Genomic DNA, 22,210 nt, shown 5'->3' on the forward strand with positions numbered 1-22,210 from the left:
TTAAGGAAATCCTCAACATTGTAATAAAAGCAAGTAGGTTATGTTTACTAGATTATGTGATCTGCAGTATTCACTAAATAGATTAGATGTGTTTGAGTTTAATTTTTATATGAAATATATTAGACATAAAACATGAAGAATAATAGTAAACATTCAGTTACCCACAACCTAGTCTAAGAAATAAAATATCACAAATATAGCTGAAGTCTTTTCTGCATCACTTTGTTTCTCATCATATTCCCCTCCTGCCAGATGTACCACTCTGTTGGATTTGATCCTTACCTTTCACATGCACGTTCTTATTCTCTTACTGCATTTTGATGTTTCTAAAGAATAGGTTCTTCTTTATAAATGTTACTGTATATCTTTCTGCAACGTGTTTTTGCACAAATTAATTTATGTAAGGATAGTTTATATAGCCAACAATATGGCTAGCATTTGTTTAGTGCTTACTATGTACCAGACATTGTGCTAAGAATTTCATATGTATTTTCAGATGAGGAGACAGGAAGCTCTGAGAGGTTAAGCCATTTACTCAAGGACACAGCTAATTAAGTGGTAGAACTGGGATTCAAACTCAGGTAATTTTACTCCAGGGTCATTTTAAACAATGATAAGGGGCATTGGATAAGGATAAGGGTCCACAATCCTTTATATCAGTCTGAAATCCAAAAACACTGAAAACGAAGTTCTTTACAATTCTTTTGGTGTAAAATTCTAACTTGACCAGACATGAGGCTGTTGTTAGTATTTATTTCTCTCTTTTGATGTGAATATTCATGTGTTGTTGCAGAAATATTGTTTGATAATGGAACTGCTTCCCAGACATGGTGGGCCAATTATGACATATAGTATATGCACCGTGTTACCCTCCTAAATTTTGGAGAATTCTGAGTTCTGCCTTAAAGGTTTTGGATGAGAAATTTTGGACTGGTGCTGTGCTTCAGATCTCTTTTACATGGGATTTTGGAGTTTTTGGGCAGATCCAGAAAGCACTTAATTTTACAAAAGAAAGAATTCTAAATATATTGAGGTAATTTGGCCGTGACAAAACTTGGTTTGCCTTAAGTATAATTTTTCTGTTATTTATAAGTGGCATCTGCTTCTTTTTATTATAGGGCTGGAATTGTAAACATTTATTTTCCTCTCTAGACTTTTGAGTTCTTAAGGATAGAGATCATGTCCTTGCCTGTCCCAGCACCTATTGCAATGCCTGTCAGAGAGAGGACTCAGCAAATATTTGTTGAATGAGTGAGTAGCACTTTTTATTGTAATGAGTTTCCCCATTACTTAGGTCATTTATGGAGTATTCTGACTAATTGAATTGAACAAGGAGGAAAAAGGAGAAGTACATGAAACTAACTTCTGATTCCATATTTTTTACATTCTCTTTTCCCATTTGAAGTGGATTTAAATACAAGGGGGACCCCCCCAAAAAAACCCTGTAATTATCTAATGGAGGGTGCGCCCCTTGTAGTACAGGTTTCTAGGTGAGTGTTCTAGGAACCGATCTGTATCAGTGTACCAGCTGGCGTTATTGTGAGAGGTTGTGTTCGGCTTCATTGAATTTTTTTTGAAGACTTTCAATGAGTTTGCCCATATCATAATGGATGATTTACCAGTACCCTGAGAGTTCAGCAGTTTTTGACTAAAAACCACATGATCCCTGTGCCTCACCCTCTGTATTCATCTGATCTTGCCCCCAGCGACTTTTTGTTTGTCTGTTTCCCCATGGAAAAAATCCTCTTAAGGGAAAGAGTTTTGCTGATATGGAAGAGGTAAAACAAAAACCCACAGAAACACTAAAGAATCAGAAGCCGTTTTGAGCAGTAGGAAAAAATATTTCGATAGGTGTATTGCATCAAATGGAGTACACTTTGAAGATGATTCAGTACTTTGACCAAATATAAGCACACATTTTTTGTTGTTCTCTTCTGCAAGATTTGAGATGGGTGGAATTTTCAGAATAGACTTTCCTGCAATATCATGCTGTCCCTTTTTAGTGCCCCCAACCTTAACCACTGGCAACCATTAATCTTTTCGCTATCACTATGGTTTTGTCTTTTTGAAATACATAAATGGAATCATTCAATATGTAACCTTTTGAGACAGTTTTCTTTCACTGGGCATAATGCCTTAGAGCTGTGTGTGTTATGGAATGTAGCAATATTCTCTTCCTTTTTATTGCTACATAGTGTTCCATTTTATGAATTTACCATATTTTGTTTCAGGTTTTTGGCAATTATGAGCAGAGGCTCTAAAAGCTTATGGATAGGATTTTTATGAACAAAAGTTTTCTAGGATAAATTCCTAGATGTGGGATTGGTGGGTTTTATGGAAGCATATGTTTTAAGTTCATAAGAAATTGCTAAACTATTCTGAAGTGGTGGTACCATTTTTCATCCCCACCAGCCATGAATGTATGGGAGTCCCAGTTGCTTTGCATCCTCCCTAGGACTTGGTATGTTAGCCATTCCAGTAGGTGTGCGTAGGTATCATATTGTGGTTTTAATTTGCATTTCTCTAGTACCTGATGTAGTTGAGCATCTTTTCAAATGTGCTTCTTTATCATTCTTATACCTCTTTGGTGAAGTGTCTGCTTTAGTCTTTTGCCCATTTAAAAAAATTTCGGATTTTATTTTTCTCAGTAAATTTTTTTTTGCCCTTTTTAATGTTATTCTTTTACAGTTGTCCCAATTTTTCCCTGTTGCTCTCCCCTGCTCCGCCCACCCTCCAAAAATGAGATTTTTTTCTTTTTTTAAATATATTTTATTTGTTATGCTCTTACAGTTGTCCCAGTTTTTTTCCCTTTGCTCTCCTCTGCCCAGTACACCCTTCCTTCCAGCAGTCCTAGAGTCCATTTTATGTTCCAGATACAAGTCTTTTTTGTTGGATATGTGATTTGCAAATATCCTAGTCTGTAACTTGTGTTTTCATTTTCTTACCAGTGTTTTTCATAGCACAAAAGTTTGTAGTTTATATGAATTCCACTTTTATTTATTTTTTAATGGGTTGTGCTCTCCTGTATCTTCTGAAAGTTTTATAGTTGTATGTTCTACATTTAGGCCCATGACCCATTTTGAGTTAATATTAGTATAAGGTATGAGATTTAGGTAGAGGTTCATTTTTTTGTTTTGTTTTGTTTTGCGTATGGATATCCAGTTGTGATGTATATTGAGTTCGTTCTTTTAATGTTTGTAGTGATATCTCTTTCATTCCTAATACTGTATTGGTAATTTGTGTTATTTTTCTTTTATAATATAGCCAGAGATTTATCAAGTTCATTTGGTTTTCTTGATTTGATTTATTTGTTTTCTGATTTTAAATTTTATGGATTTGTGTTTATTATTTGTTTTTTCTACTTTTGGGTTTATTTTTTGTTTTCCTAGTTTCTTAAAGTAGAAACTTCAAATGTTTACCTTGATGTTTTTCTGTGTTGAGTCAAGCATTTAATGCTATGCATTTCCCTCTAACTGCTACATTAATGTATACCACAAATTTTAAAAAGTGCATTTTGTTCAGTTCATTATATTTACTTGTTTCCCTTCATATTTCCTTTTCACCCATAGATTATTTGGAAATGTATTGTTTAATTCCCATGTACTTAGAAATTTTTCCAGTTAACTTTCTGTTACTGATTTCTGGTTTAATTCCATTATGATCAGAGGTCATACTTGGTATGATTTCCATTCATTTAAATTTATTAACTTATTTTTTATGATCCAGGACATGGTCTATCTTGGTGAATGTTCTGTATGCTATATTCAGCTGTTATTGGTTGGGATGGTCTGTCAGTGGTGTTTAGGTTCAGTTCAGTGGTTCTCAACCTTTCTAATGCTGCGACCCTTTTAATACAGTTCCTCATGTTGTGGTGACCCCCCCAACCATAACTAAAGCATAGTGATTATTCACAAAAACAATATGTAACTATATATGTGTTTTCCGATGGTCTTAGGTGACCCCTGTGAAAGGGTTGTTCAACCCCCAAAGGGGTCCGACCCACAGGTTGAGAACCGCTGAGTTAGTTGATGATGGTATTCAGGTCTACTATTGTATATCCTTTATTTACTTGGGGGCATGTTGAAGTCTCTAACTATAATTGGGGTTTACATTTCTTTTCATATCTGTCAGTTTTGCCTCTTTTTTTTTTTGTTTTGTTTTTTGTTTTGCTCTATTGTTATGATTGTTATGTTTTCTTGGTGAATTCACTCTTAATTCGAGCAGTGGGAGGATAGTGATTTACTTCATGCTCTTGGGAATCACAGCTCCTCTGGTTGGAGAGAATTCTCCTTCCCTAGTTTTTCAGGGCCTGCTTGGCTGTTACTGCCATTTCTGTTCTGCCACAGCCAGCCCCATTGCAGTATTCCGTAGTTGCTGGTGTGGAGGTAAGGAAAAAACCAGAAAATCAAGAGAATTTTTTCAATTGTCCTTTATCTTACTTGGGCCAGAAAAAAAGAAGAGTTTTTCTAAGATCTCTTTCTTAGTAACCAGTGAGCATTTCTGGGATTTGCACTGCCCTTGGGTCCAGGCTGGACAATTCTGGAGGAAAAATGATAACCTCTTGCCTATTTGATGGAACTTCAAATTCTGCTTTCTCCAATCTCCTTTCTGTCATTTACTTTTCAGAATCTTCAGGCATAAAGTATACCATGATCACTCATCTGTTTATGGACATTTGGATTGTTTCCTGTTTTTGACATTTAACTTCAGTGAACGTTTGTGTGCAAATCTTTGTGAGGACATATATTTACATTTTTCTTGGGTAAATACTTCTTTTGGATTTATTTACTGCACCATATGCTAAGTATGTATTTAACTTTATATGAAATTGTCAAACTGGTTTTCAAAGTAGTTGAACCATTTTGCATTCCCATGAGCCATCTATGAGAGAGAGAGAGATCGATAGAGATCGATTTGTTCCACTTATTTATGCAATCGTTGGCAGGTATCGAACCCACAACCTTGGTGTATTGGGAGGACTCTCTAATCAACTAAGCAACTTGGCCAGAGCCCCCCATGACTATTTTGTGACTACCAATTTGTACTTCTTTTATTTATTTATTTATTGTTTTTCTATTACAGTTGTCCCACTTTTTCCTCCATTGCTCCCCCATCCCCCAACTCCACCCAATTTGTACTTCTTAATCCCTTCCCTTTTTTCACTTATCCTTCCAACCACCCTCCCATCTGGCAACTGTCAAAATGTTCTCTGTATTGGTGAGTTTGTTTTGTTTATTTCATTTGTTTTTTTTTAGATTCTACATATAAGTGAAACATACGGCATTTGTCTTTTTCTGTCTGATGTATTTCACTCAGTATTATACACTCTAGGTCCATCTCTGTTGTTGCAGGTGGCAAGATTTTATTTTTTATTACGGCTGATGAGTCATTTCCTTGCATTATCTGTACCACTTCTTTATCCATTCATCTGGTGATGGACACTTAGGCTACTTCCGTATCGTGGCTACTGTAATTAATGCTGCAATGAACAAATGGATGCATATGTCTTTTCCAATTGGTGTTTTGGGTTTCTTCAAATAAATACCCTGTGGTTGAATTGCTGGGTTCTTTGTCTCTTTTTATAACCTTTGTTGTAAAGTCTGTTTTGTCTGGTATAAATATTGGTACTTTAGCTTTTTTTGGTTTGTTTACATTTTTATGAAATATCTTTTTCCATTCCTTTACTTTTAGTCTGTGTATCTTTCAATCTAAAGTGAGTCTCTTATAGATAGCACATGTTAAGGTCTTGTTTTGTTATCCATTCAGCTACTTACTGTATGTCTTTTGATTGGAGCATTTAATCTAGTTACATTTAAAGTAATTGTTGTCCTTATTGCCATTTTATTACTCATATTTTTAAATCTTTTTTTCTTCTTAAATTCCCACAGTTCTTGTAATACTGGTTTGGTGGTGATGAACTCCTAGCTTTTCCTTATCTGGGAAGCTCTTTATCTGTCCTTGATTCTAAATGATAATTTTGTTGGATAGATAGAGTAATCTTAGTTCTAAGTCCTTGCTTTTCATCACTTTGAATATTTTGTCCAGTCCCTCCTGCCCTAAAAGTTTTTGTTGAGAAATCAGCTGACAGTCTCATTGGGGGCTCCCTTGTAGGTAACTAACTGCATTTCTCTTGTTGGTTCTAAGATTCTCCCTTTGTCTTTGACCTTTTGCACTTTAATCTGGTGTGGGCGTCTTTGGGTTTACCTCGTTTGGGACTTGCTGAGCTTTCTGGACTTCTATGTCTATTTCCTTCACCAGTTTAGGGTTAAGTTTTCCTTCATTATTTTTTCAGATAGGTTTTTAATTTCTTGCTCTCTCTTCTCCTTCTGGCACTCCATGATGCAAATGTTGGTACACCTAAAGTTGTCCCAGAGCAGAAGCTCCTTACACTATCCTCATTTTTTTTGGATTTTTTGTTCTTTTTGTTGTTCTGACTGTTTTCTGCTACCTTATCTTCTAAATTGCTTATTTGAATTTGATCCTCTGCTTATTCTAATCTACTCTTGATTCCCTCTAATATATTCTTCATTTCAGTTATTTTACTCTTCCTTTCTGACTTCTTTTTTATGGTTTGTATCTCTTTTTTGTATGCTATTGAAGTTCTCTAAGTTCCTTGAGCATCCTTATAACTTGTTTCAAACTGTATCAGGTAGATTGCTTGCCTCCATTTTATTTAGTTCTTTTTCTGGAAATTTCTCCTGTTCTTTTATTTGGGGCATGTTTCTTTGTCTCCCGATTTTGGCTGCCTCCCTGTGTTTGTTTCTATGTATTAAATAGAGTTGTTACATCTCCTGGTCTTGATAGAGTGGCAGTATGTGATAGGTGTCTTGTGGGGCCCAGGGTGCATTTTCCTGGTCACTTGCCCCAGGTGCTCCAGGTATGTTCCTTGTGTAGGCTGTGTGTGCCCTCCTGTTGGAGTTGAGCCTTGATGACAGGAGGGATTGAGTCTCAGGCCTGCTAGGTTGTAAGGGTTGGCTGTGACTACAGTTGGAGGACTTGTGTGCGGCCTGCCCTATGTAGCAGGATTCGCTTTAGCAGTGCTCAGAGCCTGCTGAGTCCGCCCTTGAGAGTATCATTTGTGGAGGTGGTTGGGTGGTGCTCTTGTGTGGTCTGAAGCTGGCCATGGGGAGTGTTGGTTCTGGGACCTCTTGGAAGGTTCAGGCTAAGGTCAGCTGCTGCCTGTGCCCCACCTGGGGTGTGAGCTACAAACCAATCTGCAGATGATTGCTACTAGTCCTAGGCTTGGAAGTGCCTGGGAGAGGCTAAGCTGCAAACTGAGGCCAAATGCTGCTCGTTTAAGGTTTGCGAAATTTTGAGAGATTTTAGGAAAGCCCGCAGCATGAGCCAAGACAGGCTGCTTGTATGGAAAAGTCACTGGAAATGGCCTGCGTGGGCCTTCAAGTTGGGTGGGGCCAGGTCTCAGCTAATCACCAGGGCAGGCAAATCATGTTAGCCAGATTGAAGGAAACTGGGATGTGGCACCAGCCTGTGCCTGCAGGGGGAGGGCTCATCAAATGGCAGTGGCTTCTGCCAGCATTTCTGTCTGGGAGAAAGCTGTCTCCAGCTCTTTTCCTGAAGTCAGACTGTTCAGTTCCTCCCTCTTTGTCCGTGGTGCCTTTCAAGTTGCTGCCTTGATAGTGAGCTCAGAGCAGTGAGAGCCTGTTAGCACGTAAGTGTGTGGGCTCTTTAAGCAGAATGCGTGGGACTCCAGCAGTCCTCTGTCTCATACCGCTGCAATCCACTTGTTTTCACAGCCAGAAGTTATGGGGACTTCTCTTCCCAGTACTGGTTGCCTGTGCTGGGGAGCCTTGTGTGAGACCGAGACACCTCGCTCCTTAGGGGAGGGATTTCTGCAGCTGGAAAATATCCCTACCAATTTTTAACCCCCACACGGTGTGGGACCAACCCATTCCATGTCTCTGCCCCTCCTACCAGTCTCAGTGTGCCTTTTATGTATATATATCCTTAGTGATAGGACTTCTGTTCATCTAGACTTCAACTACATCTCAATGATGGCTGTTCTATAGTATCGTAATTTTGAAGGGGTCTTGGGAGGAGTGGAGTACAGCATTTACCTATGCTGCCATCTTGACCAGAAGCCCCAAATTAATTTTTGTGTGTTGTGTGAGATTAAGGTTCAAGGTTGACTTTTTTCTCCATATAGCTATCCAGCCGTGCCAGCGCTATTTGTTGAAAGACTACTTTTCTCCTTGGTCCCTTTGTTGAAAACCATTTAGCATACCTGTATTGATCTATTTCCAGACTTTCTGTTTTGCTCCGTTAGTCTCTAAGTATATCCTTAAATTTAGTTCCACAGTGTCCTGATTGCTGTAGCTTTGTAGTATATTTTGAAATTAGGTAGTTCAAGTTTTCCAACTTTTTTTTTTTTGGCGATTATAGGTTCTTCTTCTTCTTTACTTTAAAAATTATTCATGAGAATATGACACTAATAGTCTTATCCTCTGAGGTTGGTTTATTATGTTCTCTTCATCACATTTTCAAAGAGTATCCAGTGTTCTGAGATGATTACCATTTCTTGGAAAAGTAATTTAACCTGACAATTGGTCTTTTCTCCTAATGTCTCACTTTGTTGAGTTGAGCTTTGATTGTGATTATATTCAGTATTCATCTGATACTTTGTTGAACTGTATTGAGTTTAACAACAGCCGAGTGGAAAATATCTATGTTGTCTTAAGGTTAAGCCATAAACCTTTCTTTATTACTTTAGTGATTGAGTGGAGATTTGGGTTTAGTTGCTAAGATATTTAAAAACAATTTCTTTAAAAATTGATTTGAGAGAGGGAGGGAGAACAAGTGAGAGAGAAACACTGATTTGTTGTTTCACTTATTTATGCATTCATTAGTTGATTATTGTATGTACCCTGACCGGGGATCGAACCCACAACCTTGGTGTATTGGGACTATGCTCTAACCAACTGAGCTACCTGACCAGGGCAGTTCCTAAGATATTTTGAGATTAGTATTGGAGTTTACATTGGTGTATCCTGTGCCTTATTTTGCTTAATTAACGCTTAACATCTTTTGTACTTTTTCCCCAAAATTAACTAAGTTGAAGGTTTTTTATGTAATAGCCTTGCTGAAGCTTTGTGTCACTGGACTCAGCAAGTCTTGAATTCTTAAACATCGGAAATTTATTTGGGAAGTTGTGTGCATGGTTTTGGTAGTAAAAATATGTGAACATTTTTATTTAATGTCTTTCCATATCCAGAGGATGCCAGCCCCCATCAGATTGCGGGAGCTGATCCGGACCATCCGGACAGCTCGAACTCAAGCCGAAGAACGAGAAATGATCCAGAAAGAATGTGCTGCAATCCGGTCATCTTTTAGAGAAGAAGATAATACATACCGGTGTCGGAATGTGGCAAAATTACTATATATGCACATGCTGGGCTATCCTGCTCACTTTGGACAGGTAGGCTGGGCTGAGACCACATCTAGCAAGGGTACTCTTGTTTGAATGACGTAGCTCAGAGACTTTCAATCTTTTCCTGTCTTGTAGTCTGATCATTGTGGAACCGACAGTAGAATTGAGAGAGAAAGCTGAAGACCTACAAAGGCGTGATATTGCCATCAATTGTCCTTTCCATTGAGAATTTCTCATTATGTGGATTATACTATGTTTTGATGGTGGCAACTAGCTTCTTAAAAATTGACCAGGATTAACTAGTAAATTATGATTGTTCTGTGAGAGGGCCTGGACTATAATGAGTATTTAAGAAAAATAAATGTTTCTTTAATTATTTTCTTTGTGAACCATTTTATAAGGAAGAATACCCACAACAGATGTTTTCAAGTGAAAGAAATTAGGTGGTTGCCAAATGATGGCATTAAAGATTTTGTCTTACTACCTGAAATATGCTTGAACATTGCTTCAGCATTACCATTGATTAAATGGAGTTCAGTCCACATTTACATGAAGTTTTTATCTTTCTTTCCCTGTTGCTCATTCTAGCTTTGTTGCCTACTGTTATTTTAGGCCTTAAAATAATTCTTGAAATAAAGTAAGAGAATATTTTTTAAAAAGGTTTTGTCTTAATTACCTCATACTTTGATTGCTGCAATCACTGTGCATGTCTGCCTCCTGATCCTCTCACACACAAATGTATATTGATATAGCCAATCTCAGTTTTGAGCATGATATTCTTGGTTATAGCTGCTTTCTTCTTTTCATGTTTATACATAATAAAGGGGATTGAGTCACAGAAAAGGAAATAGTGAGTTTTGTGATTCTTATTAATGCTATTAAATTTTATTTCACTTAATTTAAGAATTGTATTATATGCTAAGTAGTCTTTTTAAGGAAAAGAATAAAAAAATAAAAAAATGTGCAACACTAGGTAGGAGGAAAATACTATCCGTATTTCCATTATTCAAAGATAACTGTTAATGTTTTTATATATTTAATTTATTCAGAAACATGGCCACCAGTTTATTTTCTATTCAGCGTCATAACTTCAATAGAAACAGATTTCCGCACCCCTGAGTTAAAACCAAAAATTAATAGGATTAAATCTTATTAGACTGATTTGGGTTAGTTTTATGCTCATTTTGGGGTTGGGAATGAGATTAGCCTCTTTAGAAATATTCAAGCTCTGGCTGGTGTGGCTCAGTGGATTGACTGCTGCGAACCAAAGGGTCCCAGTTCCATTCCCAGTCAGGGCACGTGCCTGGTTTGTGGGCCAGGTCCCCAGTTGGGGGCGCTTGAGAGGCAACCACACATTGATATTTCTCTTCCTCTCTCTAAAAATAAGTAAGTGAAATCTTTAAAAAAATTATTTAAATAAAAAGAAAAGAAATATTCAGTACATGATTGAGAGTATTAATTCACCAAAGGAAGATTGAGGTGTAAATAGCAGAGAAAAAGGACGACCAGATATCAGTCAGGTAAAACAACAACGATCTCCTATGAACAAAAATATTATATGCTTTTACCACATTAAAAATTGATTCAGGTAGTTATCCGTGTCGTGCATGACATAGTATAAAGCAAATATATGTTCATATATTCTTTTTAGTTGATTTTAAGTAGACACATTAGGTTAGATTTACAGAAATCTGATAATGCTGTACTATAAAGGCTGGTCAGGTCAGGGTAAAAATAAACACATTGTTGACTGGCAATTTTATACAGAAGTTATCTTATATCATCAGCTGTTTTTTCGTAATTGAATATGAAAATGAAACAATTTACAAGAATTTTTTTACAAAATCCTACATTACTCTCATTTTAAAGAATTGTATAAACTAATGTAAGTGCATACACGAGTTAACTTGTTATTGGTCAACAATGTTTTAAGCCCTCCACTCAGAGGTAACACCTGTTAACAGCATGGAAACTGTAGATTTATGTACTCTTAAGGGAGTTGTTTGAAGATAAACTCTTAAAATCTTAGGATAGGTTTGAGACTTAGGTGATATTTTATTTTGTAAAAGCTCTCTCTATTTCTAGGATTCATTTTTATGACATGCTTAAATAAAATATGCTATCTAGGTGACATTTTTTGGGGTGTTTTGGGACTTAATTGTTTGGTAAAATACTTAATTCTCAAGTGAAAAGAGTTAATACTCAAGGATAATTGCACTAAATTTTGGTACAAAAATAAAAATTTTTCTAGTGGGAATAGGAATCGTGATTTTAAATCCCTAATAATTCAGTTTCCTCTATTTGAATAAATCATGGTCTTACGCATATCAGGTAATATACTACCCCACCCAAAGGACTTTCCTTTACAAAGTACTAATGAAAATGTTCCTCTCTGGATTCTCTCATTTACATGTTTGAACTGTAGTGCCATTTCCACTTAATTTGTGTAGAAACAGGCACCCTTTAATTGCATTATATTTGTTAGACCTCTGTTCATTATGGTAGCTACTAGCTGCACAGCTGTTGTTCTCTTGAAATGTGGTTGGTTCAACTGAGGCAAATATTAAAGGGAAATAAATTTGGGGGGGGAGAGGTACTTGATGCAGTTATTGGAAAACTTTAAATTTCGCTGTGGACAATTTGGGTATGAGAATCTGCTTCATGAATTATAAATTTTATGAAACTTAAATACAGTTCAAATATTTCTTATTAATATGTGGCATACAAAAAGAGATGTGCTCTAAGTGTAAAATGCATATTGTATTTGGAAACCTTAGTACAAAATAAAGATGTAAAATATCTAATAATTTTTATGTTGATTATATGTTGAAGTAATATTTTAGATATATTGGGTTAAATAAAATATATTATTAAAACTAATTTTACCTGTTTCTTTTTACTTTTTACTACAGTGTTTAGCATGATGTTATGCAGTAGTAATAAAGTATGAGCCAGTGTGTGATTAAAAAATTTCTAGTAGCCACATTTTAAAAAAATCTTATTTAAAATTTAACAAAACCCATGAGGGAGGTAATATCCTCATATTGCAGATGAGGAAACTGAAATTCAGAGTTTACATGACTTGTTTAAATTCACACTGCTAGTAGATATTAGGGAGGGGATTAGAAGTCAGCCTCGTCTAACTCTAAAACCTATTCAGTTTTTGGGTTTAGTTTAAATCCAAAAATAGCTACTTGCATCAAGTTTATTGTGTTATTTATTTAATTATTTTAGTCCTGCCTTGCTATGCAAAGGATTTGAGATGACATATATTACCAGCATCTATTTAAAAGAGAAAAAGAATAGTAGAAAGTAAGAGTTGGGAGAAGGGAGAATGCAGAGCACAAGGCCAGTGTAGTTGCTGTTGCCTTAGCTAAGGCAAGGAAACCCCCCCATTCAGTTAGGTGGTGGTTAGTACCAGAATTTAAGAGCACAGCTGCAGGAACCAGACTGCCTGGATGTGAACTTTGGCTTTGTTACTTTACTCTCTGTTAGTTTTGGCAAGATATTTAACCTTTCCTGTCTGTTTCCTCATCTATAAAATGGAAACAGTCCTAAAACGACTTTGTAGGGTTATTATGAAGATTAAGTAAATAAATGTTAAACATTTATGTTTTGTACATACAAAGTCAAATGTTACTTACTTTACCATTTCCTCAAGGACAGTAAAAATTTTTGAAAAAGCACTGAATTCTTATGTGTGTCTTTTGTGCAGGAGTCTCTTAGTAATGTAAGAGACAGTATTCTCAGCAGTTTTACAGCAAAAGCAGTGATAGATTTTTCTGTTGAGTTTGTAGCTTTTCATGTGTGGCTTAAACAATCCAGAAATAAAGTTGAGTATATAAAGAAGTTGGTAGATTCAGGAGAAAATGGTGGCTCAGGGGCCATATTCTTTCACAGATGTATTTTGTTTGCTTTGCTCAGCACTTAACATTTTTTGAATTTGCTGCCAACATTTAAAAATTAAGGACCTTGTCATAGAAATCTGGATTTCTAATTTCTCTCAGAAAATCAGAGGATTTGACAATGCTGTATCCACATTTTCATATGGCAGTAGTAGGCTGGTGACCTCCACGCTGGTCATACATCTCTATCTTCCCACTTCCAAACTGGCCTGCTCTACCCAATTGCCTGTCTACAGCAGTCTTCCCTTCTATCAGTATAATATAGCACTCCACTGCCTTAGGTTCTCTTAAAGTTTTACAGTGTTCTCTGTAAGGCTTTACATGTCTGTGGTGAAATTTATTCATAGGTTCCTTGGAGCTCTTGTTCCTATTGCAAGTAGCTTCCTTAAACGTTATTATGTTGTAGATATATAGAAATATAATTGATTTTTGTGTCGTTACCTACTTAACAACATTACTGAACTTGGTTGTAAGAGTCCTTGTAGACTCCATTGTTTCAATATACTCAATACAGTTGCCTGCAAATAATGGCAGTTTCCTTCCTTTTCCATCCTTAAACATTGTCTTTATTCTTATATTCTTAAGATACTGTAAATGTAGTACAATATTGAAAAGAAGCAGTGATAGTAGGCATCCTTTTCTTGAGCACCCTTAAGCTCAGATTGTAGTCTCTAAATACCATTTTACTCTATAAAGGCTAGGCTCCATTGGAAAGATGGCTGATCCCCAAATCTGGGGCAGGAAGTGTACAGAATAAGCTTGAACTATTTTATTACTATGCCAGAAAGCAAAAAAGACTACAGAGGTTATGTTAAAAGTATTCAGTATCCACCAGAAGAGGCTATCATGCTCAAAAATGAGAAAATTTGAGGATTGATATGAATAGTGATTATAATCGAAACCAAGTAAGTTTATATCAGTGAGTTCAAAATAATTTTAAAAATTAAAAACTCCATTGGTTATATTTGGAGGATACTAGGGAGCTATCCATTATTTTGAAAACTGATAAAAGGAAAGAAACAAACATTGATTCTACTTTTCTTTACCAGTAGTTCCTTCTGAAGCAATTTATGCTCCTTCTGAAGGAATTATTGATAGTATATTGAGAAGTTGCTCCTTAAGGGACTTAGTCCAACCAATAAATGAAGAAGGAATGAAAGAATTATGTTGCCATTTTATAACCCCCAGTGATCATCACTGCTGTTAATGTCACAAAAGAGAGACAACCACCAGAAATAATATATGCCTCTTGATGAAAGTATATTTGCTAAATCAAAACAAAACGAAAACTGAAAAACCTGAATCTAATCAAGCCTCCTTGTCTCTTTTAAAAAGAGGCATAAGAGTACTCATTTAAGCATTGTTTCTAATAGGGATACATTGGGAACAATATATATATCCATAAAAAGAATAGGTAAGTTCTCATGTATTCATAAGTGGGCACTATATAGCAATGAATATGAGTGAATTAGAGTTTCTTGGCTGGATATGAGTAATACTCAAAGATGTTGAGTGAAAAGGGCAGGAATGTGATATGATACTTATATAAAGTTTAAAATACTCAAAAACAGTTACCTTTATATGTGTAGTGTCATTCAGCATGGTAAAGATGAACAGAAGTTTTGAGTTTGCTTTTTCCTGGGATGGACAGAAGGGAAATGGGATTGAGGCAGAGTGTGGAGAGGGCTTGAATTGAATTTGTAATATTAACATTTTAAAATTAAGTAAATTGGGTAAAAAGATTTGATAAAGCTTGTTGGTGGGTCAGTGAGTGTTATGTGGGTTTTTTTAGTGTACTTTTGAGTGAAATAGGTCATAATAAATTTTCTCAAGAGAAAAAAATGAGGTGCAATAAGAATGTTATTTTATTTATTTTTCTCTTTCCCCTTCTGCCACAAGAATGAAAAAACAGGCTATGGTCTATGTAGATTTTATGTTGCCAGGCTATATAGTAGAAACACAATTACAATCTTGTTCTTCAGAAATATGTGTTTTGAGCGTTGGCCTGGGAGCCAAGTGTCACTGGTTCAATTCCCAGTCAGGGCACATGATTAGGTTGCACGTTAGGTCCCCAGTTGAGGGCGCAAGTGAGAGGCAACCACACAGTGATTTTTCCCTCTCTTTCTCTTTTCCCCTCTCTCTAAAAAAAAAAAAAAAAAAACAAATAAATAAATTATTTTTTAAAAAGAACAAAGCAATACTACTAAAGGCTGGAGAAATTGCCAAAAGCCTTGAGTGTTTCAAAAAATTTATTTAAAAATAGTGTGTGTTTTAATGTGTGTGTGTGTAAACTAGGAAGTTATTTCTGAGTATTAAAATTAAAGGTAACTTTTAAAAAGACCTAACCAATCAGTTGTAGATTAATTAATGTATATAATACTTTAATTGTATCTTTTCATCAGGTTGATTGTTCACATCATAAAATCCAAATGTTAAATTTAAAAGCACATGTATATGGGCATTGACTTGGTGGGAAATTGTTCTGAAAGCTAAGAAAACCAGTGCAGCGTTTTTCAAAAGGGTAACCAGATTAAGTGTTGATAAAAGGCATTGTTTGTACTTTCTTCAGAAAAATGCAACAAGGTCAGAAACCTGGTAAAGTTCTCGTTTTAAAAATTGCTTTGAAATTCAAAGAAAATTGGAACATTGAGTCATCTAGAATAACTTTGTAAACGTTAAATTGTCAGGCTCTGTCTACCTCAAATCTACACCAGATTATCTTGGGGGTAACTTATATTTCAAAACTCTCCCAGGTGATTTTGATCAGTCAGGTTTGGGAACCACTTCTTAGGGCACTGTATTTGTTCCAAAGGGACCTGATAGTTTCTTAGGCTTGTTGCTAATGGCTGCTTGGAATGCTTTTGCTGAGGAAAATTCCGAGGCCACTTCAAGGATCAGCTGGAGGGAGTTAGAGGCAGGGAGAGGAGAACTGTTAGGGCTTCCACAGTGTGGCTTTGTTACTTCAGGGGTGAGGAACCGGAGGCTCAGGTTGAAATAATTTAGCTAGAACCAGGATTAGGGAGGCACAGTCCCTAACTCAGATTGATTTCTTTCTGTTCCACTGTGTGTTATATAAAGAGATAGGAAACTTTCTCTGATGTTTTCTTTCAATTTCTAACCTGAATTGGGTGCTCTTCCTAAGTCATTTTCACAATAGCTTGTGCATAACTGCCATACATTATCCTCCATTACCAACTCTTGGTTTTATTTTATGTGCCCTTCTGTGTATCAGTGACAGTGTCTAGTATGTTGGTTTGTGCACAGCAGTTTACTAAATTAAATCAAAACAACCGCATTTCAAAAGCAATTGAAAAGTATTAAATCAGTGAATAGCAGAAAATTATTACAATCAGCCCTTTGGGATGAAAAGTGAGGGGAGAGGGAGTTTTCTGTGTAAACAAGTATATTGAGAGTGTTGTTGACAGGGAGAAATTGATAGTAGGTGAAGAATACAAAATAACTGTCATCAGGAAAAAATAACAGCCATCCTGGGGATTAAGAGATAAGGAATGAACATACTTAAGCTCCTACAGTATCACAGGTGTAATAGCATAGCACAGTAATTGTTCATTATGAAGTTAAGTTATCTAAAAAAGGCTGATCATTTAACGGAGTTGTAGTTTTATAAGATTCTGGTCTTAAATCTCTTCCAAAAAATGATTCCAAGACTCAAATGCTTTTTTGGTTATTTATTGAGATATATGTTGTTCAAGTTTGGAAGGCTTACAAATAATTTCCCTAAATTTTTTTCTTTTAAATTATAATACTATATTTTTTCTGGCCATAAGTTAGATATCCTGCAGGTTTTAATTTTTCTTGTCAGATTTTATTTATCTCTTTGGAATAGATAATGACAGTTCATTGATGCAAGATTTAAAAGATATTGTACAAATGAATATATGATGAAAACTGCTTTCTACTGTCTTCTCATCACTTAGTTCCCCCCTTTTATAGGCAACTGGTGGCATCCATTTCTTGGCTATCCTTCCAGAGATGTTTTCTACATCTTCAGGCAATGGATATATATGTTTTTGCCCCCATCCCCCTTAAAATACATCCTGTTGCCCTGGCCGGGTCACCCAGTTGGTTGGAGCGTGGTCCCTTGCACCGAAGGGTTGAGGGTTCGATCCTAGATTGGAGTGCGTACAGGAGGCAACAAATTGATATTCGCTATCACATCAATGTTTCTCTCTTCCCCTCCCCCTTCCTCTCTCTAAAATAATGAAGATATCCTGGGGTGAACGTAAAAAAGGCATATATATTGTCGCATACTGTTGGCACTGTTTTATTAATCTCTTGAAGATTCGCCAATATCAATATATAAAAAGCCTCCTTGTTCTTTTTTTCCAGCTTTTTTTACATGCTGGACATGGTAGTATATCCAGCATAGTATCTGTTATGTGTGTGAATGATAATTTATTAAACTGATGCCTTAACCAGTGTGGCTGAGATGATTGGGCATGGTCCCTCAAAGTGGAAGGGCCCAGTGCCATCCGTAGTTAGGGCACCTGCCTGAGTTATGGGTTCCGTCCTTGGTTGGGGTGTGTATGAGAGGCATCCGATTGCTGTTTCTCTTTCACATCAGTGTTTCTCTCCCTCTCTTTCTCCCTCCCTTCCCCTCTCTCTAAAAATAAATAAACAAAATCTTAAATGTAATGCCTTATTAACATTTATTTCTAATCTTACTGTTTAAAATAATACTACAGTTGAATAATCTCCATTGTTTTGCACATGTGTGAATGGAAATGTAGTTTAAGTTTCTAAAAGTGCAACTTTTGAGCCAAAGGATATGTGTATTTATAATTTAGATAGGCCAGATCTTTCTTACTACAGTTTGGGCCAGTTTACACTCCTCTCATTAGTGTCCTTGCACTGTTGTGACAACTTTTTAATTTTTGCTAATACAGTAGGTTAAAAGAAGTATCAGTGTGGTTTTGATTTGTTCTTTTTTTGTAATAATTTCACTAAGGTCATTTTGCATATCATATATAATTCACTTTTTTCAAATGTACAATTCAGTGGGGTTTTTTTTTTGTTTTGTTTTTAGTAAATTTACCTAATTGGGTTTGCATTTGTTTTATTAGGGAGTTGAACTTCATTTTATGTTCTAATTATTTTTATTTTCTTTAAATTGTCCATATTTTTGGTTCATATTTTTAAGTTGTTGGTCTTTTAAAAAAAAAGTCGATTTGTAGGATTCTGTTACAAAAGATTTCATCACTAAAATGAGTTACAAATATTTTTTCCACGGTTGTCACTTGACTTTTGCTCACAGTTTGGGATAAAAGCAGACCTTTTCTGGTGGGAATATAAAACTGAGCTGTTTACTGGGATCTTAAAGCATTTGCTAAATTTATGGGTTAGCAGTGTTTCAGGTGGAGTTTCAGGTAGCTTTAAGTGAGGAGCAATAGTACTGGAAGAATTTGAGGGTGTTATCCAAGGGGTGGATACGTTTGATTACTATTTTTCTTCTGTTCTGTAACTCATGTGAAGTGTTGAGTTGTGTTTTAGTAATTGGTGCTCAAAAATTGATATCCTCCCTTCACATACATATACCCATGCCCCACTGTACTTCCTCCAGCCTTCTTCTTGTTCAACATTTGAAAACTTTTGATATCATTTTTTTAATTTAATTTTAAAAATATTTTATTGATTGTGCTAGCACTGTTGTCCAAATTATTCCCCCTTTGCTCCCCCTGCCTGGCACCCCCTCTTCCCTTCAGCAGTCCACCTCCCACCCCTGAGTTCATGTCCATGGGTTGTGCATATAAGTTCTTTGGCTTTTCCATTTCTTAGACTATTCTTAACAGCCCTCTGTCTATTTTTATCTATCAATCATGCATCTTAATTCCTGCACCTTACCCCCTCCCAGCTGATAACCCTCCAAATTATCCCCATACCTATGATTCTTTTCCTATTCTGGTGGTTTGCTTAGTTTTTGTTTTTATTTTTTAGATTCAGCTATTGATAGTTGTAAGTTTATTAATTTAATGTTCATAGTTTTGATCTTCTTTTTCTTAAATAAGTCTCTTAACATTTCATGTAATAATGGCTTGGTGATGATGATCTTCTTTAGCTTTACCTTGTCTGGGAAGCACTTTATCTGCCTTTCCATTCTAAATGATAGCTTTGCTGGATAGAGTAATCTTGGTTATGTAGGTCCCTGCTTTTCATCACATTGAATACTTCTTGCCAGTCCCTTCTTGCCTGCAGTTTCTTTTGAGGAATCAGCTGATAGTCTTATAGGAACCCCTTTGTAGGTAACTCTCTGCTTTGCTCTTGCTGCTTTTAAGATTTTCTCTTTTTCTTTAACATATTGCATTTTAATTATGATTATTTTGGTGTGGTCCTCTTTAGGTTCAACTTGTTTGGGACTCCGTGTTCCCTGCACTTGTATGTCTATTTCCTTTGCCAAATTAGGAAGGTTTTATTTTATTATTTTCTCAAATAAGTTTTCAATTTCTTGCTCTTCCTCTTCTCCTTCTGGCACCCTTATGATTCAGATGTTGGTGTGTTTAAAGTTGTCCCAGAAGTTTCTAAACCTCCTCATTTTTTCTCATTCTTGTTTCTTCTCCCTGTTCTGGTTGATTGTTTATTTGTTCCGTTTGTTCCAAGTCATTGATTTGAATCCTAGCTTCCTCGCCTTCACTGTTGGTTCCCTGTGTATTTTTCTTTATTTTCCTTAGTGTATCCTTATTTCTTCCTTTATTTTGTGGCTGTTCTCAGTGAGTTCTCTGAGCATCCTTATCACCAGTGTTTTGAACTCTGCATCTGATAGGCTGGCTATCTGTTTCATTTAGTTCTTTTCCTCGGGTTTTGTTCTGTTCTTTAATTTGGGCCATATTTCTTTGCCTCCTCAATTTGGTGGCCTCCCTATGTTTGTTTCTGTGTATTAGGTAGAGCTGCTTTTACTCCTTGTCTTAGTAGCATGGCCTATGTAGAAAGGGCATCCATCTGTATGAATGTGGCTTCTTTAAATCCTTAGTTGTCAGACTTCTATATAGCTCAATTTCCTTGGTTCTGGATGTTACTTGCTTTTGAGATCTGGTTGTAATTCTTTCTATGGTTGCGTGAGAAGACGAAGTGTGTCCACCCACACCTCCATCTTGACTGTAAATCTTGATAGTGTTCTTAAAGGTGAAACATCATACATTATCAACACTATGCTAGCTACCTCCACCTAAGTCTAAAGTGTGATCAGAGTTAATCTGGAGGGTGTATTTCAGATGCCATTTCCAGCTGTATAACCTTATGTTTTCCCTCAGATTTATCACCTTCAAAAAACAAATGCTTATTCTTAAAGTCACTGTACCAATGGGAATATTAAAAAGAATTAATTTAGGTATTTGTCCTTTAAAATCTTACTTTTTATTTTCCTGTTTAGTTTTTAGGTAAGTTTTAAGTATCACAAAAGCAACAAATTCTTCTCACCAGTCGCTTATGAATTGTGGTGTGACTATCTTAAAACTTGGCCCTAAAAAATGCAAAGTAATGTTAATGCCTAAGAGTATGTCCTTCTCATTAGTTCATCTTAAAATATTTTTGGATAATTTATTTGTGTAATGCCTGGTGTTTGCCAGAAATATGATTCAATAAAGATGATAAAAATTTCAGTGATACCTGATTCTAAGAACATTTCCATTCACTTTTAAAATATTTATTGAGAGACTTGCTAAATGGAAAGATTTAAAAAACCTTCAGTTAGGAAAAAAGTAAGATTTTTCTAATAACATTTTAGCTTTTGGTTTTCTCATTCACTTCAGCAGTACTTTTTCTGCTGACACTGTAAAAATGACTTTCATCATTTTCTATTTCAGAAAATTTAAAAAATTTTTAACTTGACTGTATAGAAGAAAGGGAAGGGTTGTTACCTAATCTGGTCAGTCTCAGAAGGCATTTTAGTCTTAGTTTTGGATCATGATGGTTCCCCCTTGGAGACTTCTTTGACTTGCTCATGATAGTTTGTGCTACCTTTAGGTGTTTTTAATTCAGGTACATTGAGGGAACAGTTTTTAAATAACTTGAAGTGATTTTATTTGTAAACTCTTTCCTCAATTTTACTTTTGAACTTATAGGCAAATTCAGGTGGGAAGTAGTCTGACCGTGATTTTAGATTCCTGTGTACATGGGTTTGTATTTAGCCCCTTCCCTTGGGATGTGGTCATTGTAAATGGGAACATGGTTTCAGAAAGTCTCCTTGCAGGGTCTAAGTTGTGTACACTCTTTGAAAACCACTACTCTAGAGGGTGTTTGACCTTTTCCGTGTTAGTCAAGATGAAATGATAACATATAGCATAGTGATCGTGATGTTAAAGAGCTTAGTAGAGTGACAAACTGTTTAACCACAAAGACTCTTAAGCTCTGAGAATTTCTAACAATTATATAAAGGAGAAATTGTGTAAAACATTTTAGGTTAACTCTACTACCTGTACTGCATTTTCTTCTGGCTTTTTTCTTCTGTATTTGATTCCTATACCCTCACTTCTCCCATAGAACTTGGTTTAAGCTCTAAATGTAGCACTTTCCACATTATATTAAAGTTAGTTATTATTTGTCGCTTCAGTTGTACACTCCTAATGTTTAGGACAGTGTTTGGCACTTTGATGTATTTTCAGTTACTGAGTTTTTTGATACTCAAAATAGGAACCAGACCTTAAATATGCCCATGATATGTGCTCATGTAATGTAACCTGGGGTTTAAAGTAGGAATTGGGTTAATATCTTATAATTTGTTTCCACTTTGTATTTTTATGACTTTGTAGAACTAAGGTAAACTTCACAGGTGGATGGCAAATATCATAGGACCTTGACAAGGTGATCTATTTTAGAATTTAATTCCTATTATCAAGATATCTAAAGATATTAAATCTTTGCCTTTTATTTAGATGTTTTGAAGATACATTTTATATCTATTTACTTC

General features: G+C 35.8%; 1 protein-coding gene across 3 annotated transcripts in view; it reads left to right on the plus strand.

The window, feature by feature from the left end:
- Positions 1-22,210, plus strand: part of AP1G1 (adaptor related protein complex 1 subunit gamma 1) — a 67,653-nt gene that overhangs the window by 10,273 nt on the left and 35,170 nt on the right. Inside the window, exons 1-2 of one of the 3 annotated variants that reach the window (XM_090261436.1) lie at positions 4,743-4,762; positions 9,230-9,433. In XM_090261436.1, coding sequence (XP_090117562.1) covers positions 9,233-9,433 — 201 coding nt within the window. In that variant the 5' untranslated portion in view covers positions 4,743-4,762; positions 9,230-9,232. Of the gene's footprint in view, positions 1-4,742; positions 4,763-9,211; positions 9,434-22,210 lie in introns of those variants that run through there. The other 2 variants (XM_090261435.1, XM_090261434.1) reach the window with 2 other exon arrangements.

The sequence above is a fragment of the Furipterus horrens genome, unplaced genomic scaffold, assembly GCF_987537825.1.
Source record: "Furipterus horrens unplaced genomic scaffold, mFurHor1.1.pri manual_scaffold_13, whole genome shotgun sequence".
Classification (NCBI taxonomy): domain Eukaryota; kingdom Metazoa; phylum Chordata; class Mammalia; order Chiroptera; family Furipteridae; genus Furipterus; species Furipterus horrens.